General features: G+C 44.4%; 1 protein-coding gene and 1 pseudogene across 1 annotated transcript in view; both read left to right on the forward strand.

The window, feature by feature from the left end:
* The window catches only part of LOC124613599 (endothelin-converting enzyme-like 1), a 326,983-nt gene that overhangs the window by 157,720 nt on the left and 151,285 nt on the right, over positions 1 to 17,978 (forward strand). Inside the window, exon 3 of the mRNA XM_047142314.1 lies at positions 3,791 to 3,889. Coding sequence (XP_046998270.1) covers positions 3,791 to 3,889 — 99 coding nt within the window. The remainder of the gene's footprint in view (positions 1 to 3,790; positions 3,890 to 17,978) is intronic.
* On the forward strand, positions 12,633 to 12,749 carry LOC124614600 (annotated as a pseudogene).

Here is a 17,978-nt window from a genome sequence, read left to right on the forward strand (position 1 = left end):
GCGCTGCAGTCTGGAGCCGAGCGACTGCTGCGGTCGCAGGTTCGAATCCTGCCTCGGGCATGGATGTGTGTGATGTCCTTAGGTTAGTTAGGTTTAATTAGTTCTAAGTTCTAGGCGACTGATGACCTCAGAAGTTAAGTCGCATAGTGCTCAGAGCCATTTGAACCAACTTGTGCCTGCACCAGCTTTGCAGTCTTTCGAGTCTGTCGCCAGACCCACATTTACACTGAGATGATATACAATATAAAGACGGCGTTACTTTAGCGTACACAAGGTATAAAAGGGCAGTGCATTGGCGGAGCTGTCATTTGTGACCTGGAGACTCATGTGAAAAGGTTTACGATGTGATTATTGCCGGACGACGGAAATTAACTGACTTTGAACGCGGAATGTCAGTTGATGATAGAAGCATGGGACACTCCATTTCGGAAATCGTTTGGGACTGCAGTAGTCGGAGATCCACAGTGTCAAGAGCGTGCCGGAAATACCAAATTTCAGGCATTACCTCTCATCACGAACAACGCAGTGGGGACGACCTTCACTTAACGACCGAGAGCAGGGGCATTTGCTTAAAGTTGTCATTGCTAACAGACAAGAAACACTGCTTGAAACAACCGCAGAAATCTATGTGCAGTGTGCGGCGAAATTTGGAATTAATGGGCTGTGGCAGCAGACAACCGATGCCAGTGCCTTTTCTTAGAGCACATCGCCTGCAGCGCCTGTCTTGGGCTCGTGACCAAATCGGTTGGACCCTGGACGGCTGGAAAACCATGATCTGGTCAGATAAGTCCAGATTTTTGTTACTAAGAGCAGATGGTAGTGTTCGAGTGTGGCCCACACCCCACGATGCCAGGGACACAAGACACTGGGAAAGCTGATGGTCGCTCCATTATAGCGTACGGTGTCGTCACATGGAATGTACTGGGTCCTCTGATCCAGCTGAATCGGTCATTGTCTGGAAATGGTTATGTTCGGCTGCTTGGAGACCATTTGAAGCCATCCACGGACTACATGTTGCAAAACAACGATGAAATGTTTGTGGATGACAATGCATCATATCGCCGGGCCACAATTGTTCGCGATTGGTTTGAAGAACATTCTGCACAATTCGAATGAATGATTTGGCTACACAGATCAGTCGATATGAATCCCATTGACCATTTATGGAGCATTATGAAGAGGTCATTTCGTGCAGAAAATTCTGCACCGGAACACATTCGCAATTATGGACGGTTTTAGAGGTAGTATGGCTCAATATTTTTGCAGGGGAACTTTCAACGACTTATTGAACCCATGACACGTCGACTTACTGCACTGAGCCGGTCAGAAGGTGGTTCTAAACGATATTAGGAGGTATTCCATGACGTTTGTCGTGTGAGTATATACTTCGCAAGTCACCTTTCGGAGTGTGGCAGAGGGTAGTTTGTGTACCAGAATCACTGCCCTCTTTTCCCGTTCCTGTCGCTTATAGTTCGGGGCAAGCGTGATTGCTGGTAAGCCTCCGTAGCGGCTCGAATCCCTCTAATTTTATCTTCATTGTCTTTTCATGAGTTATAGGCAGAAGGAATGAATATATCTCGGAACTTTAACAGCAGACTACACCGAGGCCTCACTGTGATGCAGAACGTTTCTGTTGAAGCTTGTGGTGCTGGAGTTAGCTAAGTGTCTCAATGACGCTTTCGTGATTGCTAAATCCAGAGGTCGCAACCCATCCTGCTTTACAGAACGGGTAAAATCCCGACCTCGACGTTCCGCGGTAAGATGTGAACGTGAAATGTCTTGTCGCCTGCTCAACGTATTACCGTCTTTCAGCCATTTAACATCGTTGCTGAGGACAGCAGCACGCGAATGCTCCGAAATACTCCTCCGCAGATCATGGACGATAACAGTCTCCTGTTTACATTAACTGACTGTTCTGTTGCCCGCAGCTCGTGGTCGTGCAGTAGCGTTCTCGCTTCCCACGCCCGGGTTCCCGGGTTCAATTCCCGGCGGGGTCAGGGATTTTCTCTGCCTCGTGATGGCTGGGTGTTGTGTGATGTCCTTAGGTTAGTTAGGTTTACGTAGTTCTAAGTTCTAGGGGACTGATGACCATAGATGTTAAGTCCCATAGTGCTCAGAGCCATTTGAACTGTTCTGTTGGTTCTCGGTAGAATATTTTGTAAATTATGAACGAAAAAACACACGACACTGATTTGTTAGTCTACAAGGAGCCTACTTTTTGAGACTACCTGCTTAAAGGCGGCCACAGTTACAAGGTGTAACAAGAAGTCGAATATAATAGCTACCAAGAGAGGAAGATGAACTACCTTCAAATAATGGAAGTGACCAATTTCCACTACCCAAGCTTAGTACTTTGAGAAAGATACAATTAGTAAAAACTTTCTAAAGCCAAGATCGCATAAATATTTTGTTTATTTACGACAACCGGTTTCGACGGACTTTGTTGTCATCTTAAGATCTTCAGAATTTTTTTTATAAAACGTGTTCATTTTGAGTTGGAACCTCATGCCAAGTTATGTTAGTGGATAAAATGTAGAACATTATAAAAAGGTTTGTAGTAAATAAAGCTTTTAAAATCAAACCGCACGTTGTGCACGTGGACGTGTAATAATATATAATTGCTATGTCATAAAAATTACAATACAGAAGAAAATGCGTGGTAGCACATCTGTTTACGTTATCTCGACGTGTTATAATCACTGAAGATCCATTTTAGACTGCATATAAGGTAGGTTACCTTACTCGCTACTACTGACTGCAGATATTTTGTAAATTTCCCCTCCAATTCACATGCCACATGTTTCCTTTACTGCAGTTACTGTAGTTTTACTTGAAACAAAAAAGAAAAGACAGTCCGAACAGGTCTTGAAGGCCCAACGGTACCGACCGGTCGCCTTGTCTTCCTCAGCCTGAAGGTGTCGCCGGGTACGGATACGGGTGGTCATGTGATCAGCACACTGCTATGCAGGCTGTTGTGAGTTTTCGTGACCGGTGTTGCTACTCCTCAATCAGGTAGATTCTCAATTGCCCTCACAAGGCTGATCGCACCCTACTTCCCAACAGCACTCGGCAGGCCCAATTGCAAGACAAGCCCAAAAGCGTTTAACTTCGATGATCTGACGGGAACTGGTGTTACCACTGCGGCAAGGCCGTTAGCGAAGTTTTACGTATCCTGTTAAAATTGTACTTTGTATAATTACAGTTGTTTCACTCATATTTCGCCTTTTTGTAATACTTAAAGCAAATTTATCTTGTTCAGTTGTCCGCTTGGAACATGTCGCCGAAAGTATACTAAACGTTATTCAACTTAATTTTTCTTCTCAAAACAATTGTAATTTGTCACGTAGTTCAGTATGTAATGTGTCACATACTTTACCTAAGCTTTACTTAAATATTTCCTCTCACCTCCTCCTAAATCAAACACTGACAATTTGTATCTTTGAAACTCAGCTGAGATGTTCGTTGGTTTACTAGTTTAAAATCTTTCGTCCCACAAAAATTTCAGTCACGCATACCTGTTGATGGGCTGACAGCTGAAAACCCGCCGTGTTTTTTTATTTTTTTTTATTTTCATTCACCATCTTTTCTTTGTCAAAGCGTCTTATGAGAGTTGATATCCCCGTCTGCGGCCTGAGTGATTCCGCATTTGTCTCTGTTCCATTTGTATATTTAACTTACCACACCACATGCCCACAACACCACTAAGCGGCACTAATGTCGCGGTAGGCAGTAGTGGTACCGTTTATACTCACGAGCGTGTTGTGAGCGGCGTGTTTTCGTTGTGTTGCAGAGTTGCTGTCGGAGGCGACGGAGGGCGTGTTCGCGCCGCTGGCGGCCTTCCAACGCAGCTGCGTCTCGTCGCGCGGCAGCTCGGCGCCCGCCCGCCAGAGTGAGCCCGCCCCCGCCACCGCCCCCGCCGCTAGACGCCGCCCCCGCACGCCACCCCCGCAAGCCGCCAGCTTCCCTCCCGTAAGGAGGCGCCTGCCTGCTCGCTCCGGCTTTCTCCCGCTTCTCCCTGCCTTGCGTACGGCTTCCTGCATGCCTGTCCGTGTCGTCTATTGCTTATGTTGGCGCACGAGGCGCTTTGTTGCTTTGTAGAATATTATTACGACACTGTACGTGTATTCGGTTGTCTGCACGAAGTCTCGTGTTTAATAGAATACAGTCGAACATCCTTTTAACGACCCCAGTTACAACGAAAACTCGCCTATAATCTAGTGATTTATGCACTACTGGCCATTAAAATTGCTACACCAAGAATAAATGCAGATGATAAACGGGTATTCATTGGACAAATATATTATACTAGAACTGACATGTGATTACATTTTCACGCAATTTGGGGGCATAGATCCTGATAAATCAGTACCCAGAACAACCACCTCTGGCCGTAATAACGGCCTTGATAAGCCTGGGCATTGAGTCAAACAGAGCTTGGGTGGCGTGTACAGGCACAACTGCCCATGCAGCTTCAACACGATACCACAGTTCATCAAGAGTAGTGACTGGCGTATTGTGACGAGCCAGTTGCTCGGCCACCATTGACCAGACGTTTTCAGTTCGTGAGAGATCTGGAGAACGTGCTGGCCAGGGCAGCAGTCGAACATTTTTTGTATCCAGAAAGGCCCGTACAGGACCTGCAACATGCGGTCGTGCATTATCCTGCTGAAATGTAGGGTTTCGCAGGGATCGAATGAAGGGTAGAGCCACGGCTCGTAACACATCTGAAATGTAACGTCCACTGTTCAAAGTGCCGTCAGTGCGAACAAGAGGTGACCGAAACGTGTAACAAATGGCACCCCATACCATCACGTGGGAGATACGCCAGTATGGCGATGACGAATACACGCTTCCAATGTGCGTTCACCGCGATGTCGCCGAACATGGTTGCGACCATCATGATGCTGTAAACAGAACCTGGATTCATCCGAAAAAATGACGTTTTGCCATTCGTGCACCCAGGTTCGTCGTTGAGTACACCATCGCAGGCGCTCCTGCCTCTGATGCAGCATCAAGGGTAACCGCAGCCGTGGTCTCCGAGCTGATAGTCCATGCTGCTGCAAACGTAGTCAAACTGTTCGTGTAGATGGTTGTTGTCTTGTAAGCGTCCCCATCTGTTGACTCAGGGATCGAGACGTGGCTGCACGATTCGTCACAGCCATGCGGATAAGATGCCTGTCATCTCGACTGCTAGTGATACGAGGCCGTTGGGATCTAGCACGGCGTTCCGTATTACCCTCCTGAACCCACCGATTCCATATTCTGCTTACAGTCATTGGATCTCGACCAACGCGAGCAGCAATGTCGCGATACGATAAACCGCAATCGCGATAGGCTACAATCCGACCTTTATCAAAGTCGGAAACGTGATGGTACGCATTCCTCCTCCTTACACGAGGTATCGCCGGCTGGAGTGGCCGTGCGGTTCTAGGCGCTACAGTCTGGAGCCGAGCGACCGCTACGGTCACAGGTCCGAATCCTGCCTCGGGCATGGATGTGTGTGATGTCCTTAGGTTAGTTGGGTTTAATTAGTTCTAAGTTCTAGGCGACTGATGGCCTCAGAAGTTAAGTCGCTTAGTGCTCAGAGCCATTTGAACCATTTACACGAGGCATCACAACAACGTTTGCCCAGGGAAAGCCGGTCAACTGCTGTTTGAGTATGAGAAATCGGTTGGAAACTTTCCTCATGTCAGCACGTTGTATGTGTCGCCGTTGGCGCCAACCTTGTGTGAATACTCTGAAAAGTTAATCGTTTGCATATCACAGCATCTTTTCTTGTCGGCTATGTTTCGCGTCTGTAGCACGTTATCTTCGTGGTTTAGCAATTTTAATGACCAGTAGTGTATTATACAGCCGCATTCCTTGTAAGGAACATATTTCTCATCCTTGCTTAATACGAAAAATATACATGCTTGTACCTCGTACATTACATCATTTTCAGCCTGAGTTAGCAACAAGACTTTTTCAAAAATCGGTGCACCGTAGAAGGAAATCTGTTGTTTCAATATGGCAGCCTAGCATATTCCTCTCTCTGCCATTCCGTCAACAATAGCTGTAGTACAGACGCCTCACCTCGTTGTTACCGTAGCTCATTCATTCTACAGTAGTGGTGAAAATCACAGAACTCGTCAACAGTACGCGTGATATCTCTTTCCATAACAATTTGTTACGAAGCGCACATATTTTAGAACAGCATGGCCAGTAAAAGAAAAATTTTAACTATGGATGAAAAAGTGAAAGTGATTCAGGAAATGGAGAATGTAGCTGAACGGTGGCCGTGACGTCAATTTGCCCTCGTAAATACGCAGTCCAAACGATTTGCAAGAACAAGGATAAAAATTGTTACTCCGTGTGAACAAAATGGATCAAAAATGAAGCGGTTACGAAAAGCTGAACGTAGTGTCGAGGATGAAGCGCTGCTTAAGTAGTTTAAGCAACAGAGAAATATCATTGTACCCATTAGTGAATCCCGCCTTGTAGAGAAATCAGAAGAATTTGCCAAAAAAGTGAAAGATGAGGAATTAGTGTGCAGCAGTGGCACTGATTGACAGATTCAAGTAATGTCACTGCATTACTTTTCAAAAAAAAAAAAAACTGTTCAAATGTGTGTGAAATCTTATGGGACTTAACTGCTAAGGTCATCAGTCCCTACGCTTACACACTACTTAACCTAAATTATCCTGACGACAAACACACACACCCATGCCCGAGGGAGGTCTCGAACCTCCGCCGGGACGAGCCGCACAGTCCACGACTGCAGCGCCTGAGACCGCTCGGCTAATCCCGCGCGGCCATTACATTTCCCAAACTAAGCGGTAAAACCAACAGTGCGAATACTGGAACTATCGTGTATCCTATAGTTCGTGGAGGATGTGCAGACCGTGACATCCTGAATACAGACGAGACTTGTACACTTGACAAAACTCTGAAGCTGATGGGCGAAAGATATTTTGGTGGAAACTTACCTAAAGAACGACTGACAGTACTGGTTTGCGCTAACGCAAATGGAACTGAGAAAAAAAATTTCTTATGATAGGTAAATCAAAAAATTGTAGATGTTTTAAGCGTGTAAAAAATCTGCCTATGCACTATATTGCTAACAAAGAGTCCTGGGTAGCCCCCAAACTCTTTGAAGTTGAAACAAGGCGTTGGGACTGGCAGCTTAGAAGTCAGGAAAGGAAGATACTAGTTCGTGTTGACAACTTGGCTCAAATGGCTCTGAGCACTATGGGGCTTAACATCTGAGGTCATCAGTCCCCTAGAACTTAGAACTACTTAAACCTGACTAACATAACGACATCACACACATCGATGTCCGAGGCAGGATTCGAAGCTGCGGCCATAGCAGTCGCGCGGTTCCGGACTGAAGCGCCTAGAACCGCTCGGCCACACCGGCCGGCTGAGAGCATATTCAGTCTGAATAGTGATTCTGAACGAACCGTCATATAGCGAGAAATGTGGACACGTAATGCACCCAGGAATATAATCAGACATGATCGTTGTGGTCGTTCAGGGGTTATGGTATGGGGAGGCATAATGTTGCATCGGTGTACTAACTCCCAGGCCTCTGAACACGGTACACTCATAGGTCAACGTTACTGCAGCCCTGTCCATATTTTCAGGGGTGCATTCGGCTTCATTTTTATGGATGAATATGCTCTATCACAACGAACTGCGCGGATGGGTGAGCTCTTGGACAGAGGATATTGGGCAAATGGACTGGACTGCCCGTTCTCCTACGTAAGTCCCATCGAGCGGGTGTGGGATGCGTTGGGGACACGTACTGCTGATGTTCACATTCACTAACGACCAGGCAGCAGTCGTCAAACTCGCTGGTGGAGGAATAGCAGAACCTACGACAACAACTCGTTGGCTACCTTGTGGCCAGCACGGGAACATCCTCGCTGTCAGTGCTCAGCACACACCCTGTTAATAACCATTTACACCCTTTGTAAAGTCCAGCATACTATCAAAAATCGCGATGGAATGAATAAATGTGTCATTTCTGTTCGTCTCATTGCGTATTTCTTCAGTTAGTTTCTGTGCTATGCTGTAGCAGTTCTCTCTATATTTGGTCCAAACTTCATCGAACTATCTTATTTCGCAGTGAGACATTATGTGGATGTCACAATGACCGCTTACATTAGTGTGACCAATTGGCAAAAGCCTGAATAACTACCTATTTTAGCACGGACAGCTGCGAGACGTGCAAGAAGAGAGTGTATGACGTAATCGAAATTTTCGTTAGAAGGGCGCCCGCAACTGAGCTTGATAGTAGAATCAGATAATTAACTTCTTAAGTTGGATATAGTTTTATTGCTACATAATCACGACCGACTTCGGGTAATTATAAACGATCTTGTTGTGTACGAGACTGGAAAAAGGAAAAGGAAAAAATATAATTATATTTGTTATGATAATGGTGGGGATTCACTGCTCAAATACAAATATGAGGCTTATACGGTAGGGTTAGTCAGAATGAAAACGGGTATCGCACCAGATAGCCACAAAATATGCTACGAAAAGTGATTGGTTATGGGAAGGGAGAGGGGAAGGAAATACACAGAGAATATCGTCAAACAACGTAAGGTAACATACACCGTGAGGCATGTGGCCGCCGCACACTGTGAACACCAGGCTGCGGGCAGGGAACAGCCGCACGTGAGGTCGAGATACGGAATGACGCGGTGGTGGAAGGCACCCGTGAAAGAAAACCAGCGACCGTAATATCACATGGGAAAGTGAAACCAGCTACTTGCAAATGGCTCAGGAACTGATTGCCCAGGCCGAACGTTAACAAATGGTGAATACATTACATATAACTGAATAGATGATGTTTAAATGTACATCGTCAAAATATAAAAATAAGGTGAAAATTATGTAAACAGTAAGCGCGCCAAACTATTAAAAATGATAAAAAATTTAAAATTTAAAAAATATAAAAAAGCCAGAAACGAGCCAATAATGGTAAGTCTAATAAAAATGAACATAAAAATGACTCTGAGCACTATGAGACTTAACTTCTGAGGTCATCAGTCCCCTAGAACTTAGAACTACTGAAACCTAACCAACCTAACGACATCACACACACCCATGCCCGAGGCAGGATTCGAATCTGCGACCGTAGCGGTCTCGCGGTTCCAGACTGTAGCGCCTAGAACCGCTCGGCCACCCTGGCCGGCAAAATGAACATAGCGACATCAATTATGCACAAAGGAAAATAGTATTAATTAGAGACAAATATTAAAGAAATAAAAAGAAAAATACGATTCCTTTGAAAGGAAAGTATGAGGAGGATATTCATGTGGTCCGAGTACTATTTCAAAAATAAAGAATTATTTAGAAGATACACGTGCTTCAGCGTAGTTTGCTCGTTAAGGGTCGTGCATTTATTTCCTCTAATAAATTTAGGGTACGACCTTTATCGTGACGCTAAAGGAAACCCTAATTGGTTTTTATGTCACCAAAACAGTGCCCATAAGCTTTCAAATGACTAGACAAAGTGGACGTAGAATTATTAAGGTGCGTCCTGTTTGACTAATATAGAGGCATTGGCAATAATTGCACTTAATTTTATAAATGGCAGAGCCCAAGTGACGGTGCTGGGTCCTAGTTTCATGGTTCCTATGTTGAAGACCAGTTCTGTTTGATATACAAAATGCCTCTGTAGCACGAGCTTTTTTCAGCTGGCAGCGAACCTCATCTGACATAATACGTAGATAGGATATTTTACAGTATGAATTACGCGGAATGTACTCATCGATTGGTGTCAGGGTAAACCCGTGGGGTTTACTATGAAATCCTTTCTGTTGCGTTTGCTCAATGAGTGAGTCCACATCCTGGATTGGGAAGCCATTACAACTCGCATCGTACTCATTGATTTCAAGTTTAGATTTATATTCCTGTTCCCTAACAGACACTTGAATAGCACGGTGCACCATTGCACGCAGTGCAGCCCTCTTATATTTCTGCAGCTGATTCGATGAGCTGTGAACTATACTGTGAGTCGTAGTTTCTTTTCTAAAAAAACGTTCTGGGCTACCTTATTGTTTGCAAAATGATTCTTAAATCTAAAAACGCTAATGTAAAATTATAATGATGCTCTACTGCAAATTGAATATTGGGGTTCATAGTTTCCAGATCCTGGTGGTGCTGCTGTACTTCTTCTTTGGTACCACTGTAGAGAAGTAAGCCGTCATCGATGTAACGATTGTGGCGAACAACTTTACGGAGGTAACGGGGAAAAAATTGAAAGAGTTGATATCAGTGTTGCTGACAAAACTATTGGCAGTAATGTGTAGAACACATACATTGGTGGAGAAAAGTCGCATGGAAAGTAGGCGTATTTCTGAATTTGAAAGATGACATCCATTCAAATTTCGCATCAGTCGCATAAGAATGGCGGTAGTAGCGCTACAATGAGGGTGCAAATAATTTGGTTTAAATACACGCTGTAACGGCCATGAGCTTTAGTTACCTTAGAGATTGGACGTGGTGGGTTGGCGTTAGTCAAGAATGCCTTTAAGGCGACATTATCAGCGATTCACTGAGTTTGAAAGAGGTCGTGTAATAGGGCTAATGTGTAATGCGCCTTTTGCGATATCACTGAAGAACGCGGCAGGAATGTAGGAATGTAGCCGCTGTACATGACTGCTTGCAATGGTAGTCGCGAGAGCATACGGTCGCAAGAAGACCGGGCTCCGGAAGGACACGTGGTAATACCGTCGTACTCGGTGTATGGCTTCGGCATATCATGCTGCATCTGCAACAGCAATTTGAGCAGCATTGGTAACACAGTGGCGTAACAAGCTGTTACAAATCAGTTACTTCAAGGACAGCTTCGAGCAAGACGCCCTTTAGCGTGAATTCCACAGACGCCAGACATCGGCCGTTTGGGGGTTCAGTGGTGTCAAGAGGGAGCTCATTGCAACGCAGGGTTGAGGTCTGTTTTGTTTTCTGGTGAAAGCTGGTTCTGCGTCGGTTCCAGTGATAGCCGTGTGTTGGTTAGAAGGAGGCCGGTTGAGGGCCTGTAACCAACCTGCCTGCGTGCTAGACACACTGGATCTATTCCAGGAATTATGGTTTGGGGTGCGATTTCCTATGACTACAGGAACAGCGCAATTATCCAATGCACCCTGACTGCAAAATTGTACGTCAGTATGCTGATTCGACATTTCATGCTACCACTTGTGAGGAGCTTTACAGGAAGCTTTTTCCAACAGGAATACGCTCGCTCACATACCGCTGTTGTAACCCTACTGGTACAGAGCGTCGACGTGTTGCCTTGGCGTGTTCCATTACCAGATCTGTCTCCAATCGAGCACGTATGGAGCATCATCGGACGACAACTCCATCGTCGTCTACAGACAGCATTAACTGCCCCTGTGCTGACCGACCAATTCCTACAAGCATGGAACACCATCTCGCAAACTGACATCCGGCTTCTGTAGAACACAATGCACGCACGTTTTAATGCTTTCGTTCAACAGTCTAGTGGTTACAACTGTTATTAATGTACCAGCATTTCACATTTTCAGTGTCTTATCTCGCCCTTACATTAACATGAGCTCTTGCATTGTTAATCACTCAAATATATTATCTAGACAAATGCATTCCAGAAATTTCATTACTCTACATTAATTACTTTTTGGTGTTGCGACCTTCTTTTCTGTAAGCGAATATCTTCAGTGTGGATGCTCAACACGCTTGACTTATTACGGCAATCAAAGATATGCTGCTAGTAAGGAGGGTAATGGGCAGGGGCACCACGTCAATAGGGTGTGGATAAATTACAGATTTGAGTCGGTCAGATACCGTGTCCGAATGGCCGAGTAGGTGCCGACCTGCGCTCTCCAGGCTATTAGTTTGTGGGGTACACTGCGGCCAGGCTTCGGAATTCGACCCCTGTCGGCTCTGCACTCCGAGCTCCTGCCGATCCAGTCTTCTTCCTTTTTGGGTTCGAACCCAGCCACTGCAGAGACTTTTTTTAAAAAATCCGAAAGAACAGCCACTACATATATACTTTTTAAATAAACAATTATATGTTGCTCATTTTGCATTGGTTAAAGAACTTAATTATTGTTACTTTAACTAAGCATACAGACATATTGCACGCATTAATGACTTCTTAAAGAGTATTACCTTTTCCGACGAAATGATAAAAAGAGCTTATTAAACAAAGGACTATCATAATATACCAGATAGCATTGAATCATAAGGCAGATACCGCGTTTGTATTCTACACAAAAGCTCCTTCAGACCAAGCTGCATGCGATACCTGTATAAAAATCACGTCACTCATTAGTTTAACATGGCTATTACCTATGAATTTAAAAAACAGAATGCGGAAGATCAGGATTCCATACAATCCCTAAGATTAGCATTTCTCAAGAAAGCTCAAATCATTTCACGTAGCAATAACAATAAATTTAAGTTTATCCTGGCGGATAGATGCCGTACGTATGTTACCTTTTATGAAATTGATTACATTCAAATAGCTCAAGAATTTTTATCTTCTAATAATATACTCGTTTATCTTTTCGATCCTATTGGAAAATTAGTTGCCGAAATCAAAAGGTAATTAAGAAAACAAATTTGTTAACTTAATTAACACTTGTGCCTATGAATCCTAGGGCAACGGCTTTGCCGCGGTGGATGCACTGGTTCCCGTTAGATCACCGAAGTTAAGTGCTGTCGGGCGTGGCCGAACTTGGATGGGTGACCATCCGAGCCCCCATGAGCTGTTGCCATTTTTTCGGGCTGCCCTCAGCCTCGTGATGCCATCTGAGGAGCTACTCAACCGAGTAGCAGCGGCTCCGGTCAAAGAAAACCATCATAACGACCGGGAGAGTGATGTGCTGACCACATGCCCCTCCTATCCGCATCCTCAGCTGAGGATGACACGGCGGTCGGATGATCCCGATGGGCTACTTGTGGCCTGAAGACGGAGTGCTCTCTTCTTTCTATGAATCCTAGGACACTCACTTTGCATGGCACACTTAAGATCCATGAGAGCTGTTCCCATATCAGATCGATTGTTAACGTAATCGATTCTCCTGATTACCTTTTAGATAAAGAGTTAAATACATTAGTGAAGATAGACTTCTACGCCAAGGTCGCTAATAGTAACCTTTGTTCTCTATAACCGGTTTCGGTAATCAAAGTTACCATCTTCAGATCACGAGAGACAGGTTATTGTATGTGTCTGCTACTTTAAGACTTATACAATAATCTGTCTCTCGAGATCTGAAAATGGTAACTTTGATTACAGAACCATGTTATCGAGAACAAAGGTTACTATTAGCGATCTTGGCAAAGAAGTTTATCTTTACTAATGTGCGGTGAAGTGGCAAACGTCATGGGATAGGGATATGCACATATACAGTCTGCGGTAGTATCGCGTACACAATGAATAATAGGGCGATGTATTGACAGAGCTGTCATTTGTACTCAGGTGATTCTTGTGAAAAGGTTTCCGAACTTATTATAGCCGCACGACGGGAATTAAGACTTTGAAGGCGAAATGGTAGTTGGAGCTAGACGCATGGGACATTCCATTTCCAAAATCGTTGTTGTTGTTGTGGTCTTCAGTCCTGAGACTGGTTTGATGCAGCTCTCCATGCTACTCTATCCTGTGCAAGCTTCTTCATCTCCCAGTACCTACTGCAACCTACATCCTTCTGAATCTGCTTAGTGTATTCATCTCTTGGTCTCCCTCTACGATTTTTACCCTCCACGCTGCCCTCCAATGCTAAATTTGTGATCCCTTGATGCCTCAAAACGTGTCCTACCAACCGATCTCTTCTTCTAGTCAAGTTGTACCACAAACTTCTCTTCTCCCCAATCCTATTCAATACCTCCTCATTAGTTACGTGATCTACCCACCTTATCTTCAGCATTCTTCTGTAGCACCACATTTCGAAATCTTCTATTCTCTTCTTGTCCAAACTAGTTATCGTCCATGTTTCACTTCCATACATGGCTACACTCCATACAAATACTTTCAGAAACGACTTCCTGACACTTAAATCTATACTCGATGTTAACAAATTTCTCTTCTTGAGAAACGCTTTCCTTGCCGAAATTCGTTAGGGAATTCATTAATTCGAGGTCCACGGCGTCAAGAGTGACACGAGAATACCAAATTTCAAACATTACCTCTCACAACCGACAACGCAGTGGCCAACGTCCTTCGCTTAACGATCGAGAGCAGCGGCGTTTGCGTACGGTTGTCAGTCGTAACTGGCGAGCAACACTGCTGGCAACAACCTCAGAAATCAATGTGGGACTTACGAACTTACGTTAAGGCAGTGCGGCGAAATTTGGCGTCAAAGAGCTGTGGCAGCAGATGACCAACACTAGTGCCATCACTAACAGCATGACATCGCCTGCAGCGCCTCTTCTGGGCTCTTGACGACATAAGTTGGGTCATAGACGACTGGGAAACCGAACCATGTCCTGGTCAGATGAGTCCCGATTTCACGTGGTAAGAGCTGACGCTAAGGTTCGAATGTGGAGAAGACTCCACAAAGCCATGGACTTGTCAACAAGGCGCTGTGCAAGCTGGTGGTGACTCGTTGATAGCGTAGTCTGTGTTTGCATGGAATGAACTGGTTCCCCTGGTCCATCTAAACTGATCATTGATTGGAAATGGTTCTGATAGGCTATTTGTAGATCATTAGCAGCCATTCATGGACTTCATGTCCCCAAACAACGATGGAATTTTTGTGCATGACAGTGCGCCATTTCAGCGGGCCACTATTGTTCGCGATTCGTTTGAGGAACATTGTGAACAATTCGAGTTGATGATCGACCTACGCAGATCGACCGATATGAAGCCCATCGCACGTTTATGGAACATAATTGAGAGGTTAGTTCATGCAGAAAATCCTGCACCGGCAACACTTCAGAAATTATGGGCGGCTATAGAGGCATGGCTCAATATTTCTGCGGGCGGCTTCCAGCGACTTGTTGAGTCCATACCACATTGAGTTTCTTCACTACTCAGGGGAAAAGGAGGTCCGTCACGGTATTAGGAGGTGTCCCATAACTTCTGTCACCTCAGTGTATTTTCACAGATCGCCCGTACGTTTCAAAGTGAGTCAATTAAAAGAGTCAGTTTCCTGAGGAGGCACTGAGGGAGCAACTCATCAAACTTTTTAATGACACTGACTTGGATAGCAGCCCATGTATTTTGTATACCAAACAGAACTAGTCTTCAACATAGGTACCATGAAGATAGGGCCAACAACCGCCACTTCGGCTCTGGCATTTATAAAATTAAGTGCAGTGAATGCCAATGCCTCTACATCGGTCAGACCTTAACAATTCAAAGTTCACTTTATCTAGTCATTTGAAATCTAATGGGCATTCCTTTGGTGGCATAAATACCAATTTGAGTTTCCTTTAACGTCACCATAAAGGCAGTATCCTTAATTTATTAGAGGAAATAGAAATTGGGCACTACCCTTCACGGGCAAACTATGCTGAAGCACATGTACCAGGTATCTCCTAAATGATTATTTCCTTTTGAAATAGCGCTCAGACGTCACCAATATTTCGTCAGACTTTCCTTTCAAACGAATTGTTTTTTTCTTTTATTTCAGTCTTTAATTAATACTATTTTCTTTTTTGGATAATTTATGTCGCTATGTTCATTTTTATTCGACTTACGACTATTGGCTCGTTTCTGACTTTTCACATTTTTTAAGACAGTTTTAACTTTTGTATCGTTTTCAAGAATTTGGCGCTCTTACTGTTTACCCCCAGGTACATAATTTTCACCTTATTTTTATATTTTGACGATATACAGTTAACCATCTTCAATTCAGTTGTACATTATGTATTCACCATTTGTTAACGTTCTGGATAGGCAGTCACAATGGTCAGCACACTGGACACGCATTCGCGAGTACGGCGGTTCAAACCTGTGTCCAGCCATCGACATTTAAGTTTTCCTTGATTTCCCTAAATAGCTTCAGGCAACTGCTGGAATGTTTCCTTCGAAACGGCAAGGCCGAATTCCCTCGCCATACTTCCGTAATCCGATGGGACCGATGACTTTGGTGTTTGGTCCCCTCCTCCAAACCAACCAACCAACCAATTGCCCGTTCGCTCTTACGCTGTTTGTCACTAGATGTTTTCACTTTCACATGTAGTGTGTCAATTGCTAGTTTTCGTTCGCGGCTGTCTTCCACCACCGCGTCGTTCCGTGTCTCGGCTTCACGTGCGGCTGTGACCTGCAAGCAGCCTAGAGTCCACGGTGTGCGGCAGCCACGTGCCCCGCGTTGAAGGTTACCTTATGCTGTTCGGTGATGTTCTCTGTGTATTACTTTCCCTTTTTCCTTTAATTTACCGCTCACTTCATAGGTTATTTTGTGGCTATCTGGTGCAACACCCGAGTTCTTAGTCTGACTAATGCGACCGTATCAACATCATGTTCATAGTTGGACAGTGAATCCTCGCTATTATTATAACAAAATTGCTCTGAGCACTATGGGACTTAACATCTGTGGTCATCAGTCCCCTAGAACGTAGAACTACTTAAACCTAAGGACATCACACACATCCGTGCCCGAGACAGGATTCGAACCTGCGACCGTAGCGGTCACGCGGTTCCGGACTGAAGCGCCTAGAACCGCTGGGCCACACCGGCCGGCCGCCAGAAATCGATTGTGGTTATGTAGCAATACTAACATCAAAACTACTTACAACTGAAGCGGTTAGTGATCTTAAAGGTTTTGGAAGATACCTACGGGGACGTGGAACCATGCCGACTCCAGCGTCGTGGCCAGCAGCGCTAGATTTCTCAACTGAGAACCCGTGTCGCAAACAGTCCGATCGAGGTGGCCCCACAGATTCCCGACTATGTTAAATCTGGGGCCATTAAACTTATTCTGGTACTTTTCGAACCACGCGCGTACACTGCTAACTGTGTAACATACTGCATTGTCCTGCTGGTAGAGGCCCCCAAGCCGAGGAAAAACAAACCGCGTTTATAGGCGGACATGATCCGCGAGGATAGATGCACACTTTATAACCTCCCCACTATATTCGTTTCTGTCTGAAATGTAGTCCAACGTCAGCTCCCTCTGACTAAACAAAATGTAATACGAACTGAACTGTAACTGATGTGAATACAACTTCATTTTATGTTATATGCGCAATCGAAGTAAAAAGAATTTCTGGCCCTAATCAAAATTTCCACTTATCTCGCCTCTTGACAACATTGTTTCAGATTTCTTGAAAGCGCAACACCTAACGGCAAGCAGGTAGCGGCTAAGTTAGATTTCTGTTCGTCAATACATACTCAAACTGTTGCATGTGACAATGCGTAATGATAAACAGTGGGGTGAGGAGAGTAACTATTCCTATGAAATGACATTCCAACACAACGATTTTTCAAAAAGATAGAGTAAAACTTAGAGTGATTTTCTCATATAACGCTGGTCTGAACAATGATTTCAACGGGGTATAATGTTAACAGAGAATTTCTGTAAAAATCAAACAGCTTAATCAATGAATATGTTAATCCATGGTTCAGGAAAGTGATGTGGTCTTTCTGTCAGCTCTGAGCAAGTTAATGAGCTGGCAATAATCATTCATAGCTGCGAACTGTGCAGTGCTGCAGTCTTCTCTTCAAAAGATAAATAAATAAATAAATAAAAATAAAATCATAATATTGAAATTCACATTTTTTTCAACCTTTATTGCCTCCATCATATTCATACTTGCTGTCCTTTCTTCATCCAACAGATACAATCACAAGTTCACAATCACAAGTCCACCAAATACGTCGATCAGCTGTCACACTTAAACTAAGAAAGTATCAGACAGCGCAGTGACAGAGACTGTGCCACAAGACCAAGATTGTGTAACAGTAACGCAACTTGCTGTCTCTCTGACAGTGACATACAAATACCAAAATGACATGACTACTTGTGTTGATCCATTGTGTCTTCCAGAATGACGAGATTGCT

This window comes from Schistocerca americana, chromosome 4, assembly GCF_021461395.2.
Source record: "Schistocerca americana isolate TAMUIC-IGC-003095 chromosome 4, iqSchAmer2.1, whole genome shotgun sequence".
Classification (NCBI taxonomy): Eukaryota; Metazoa; Arthropoda; class Insecta; order Orthoptera; family Acrididae; genus Schistocerca; species Schistocerca americana.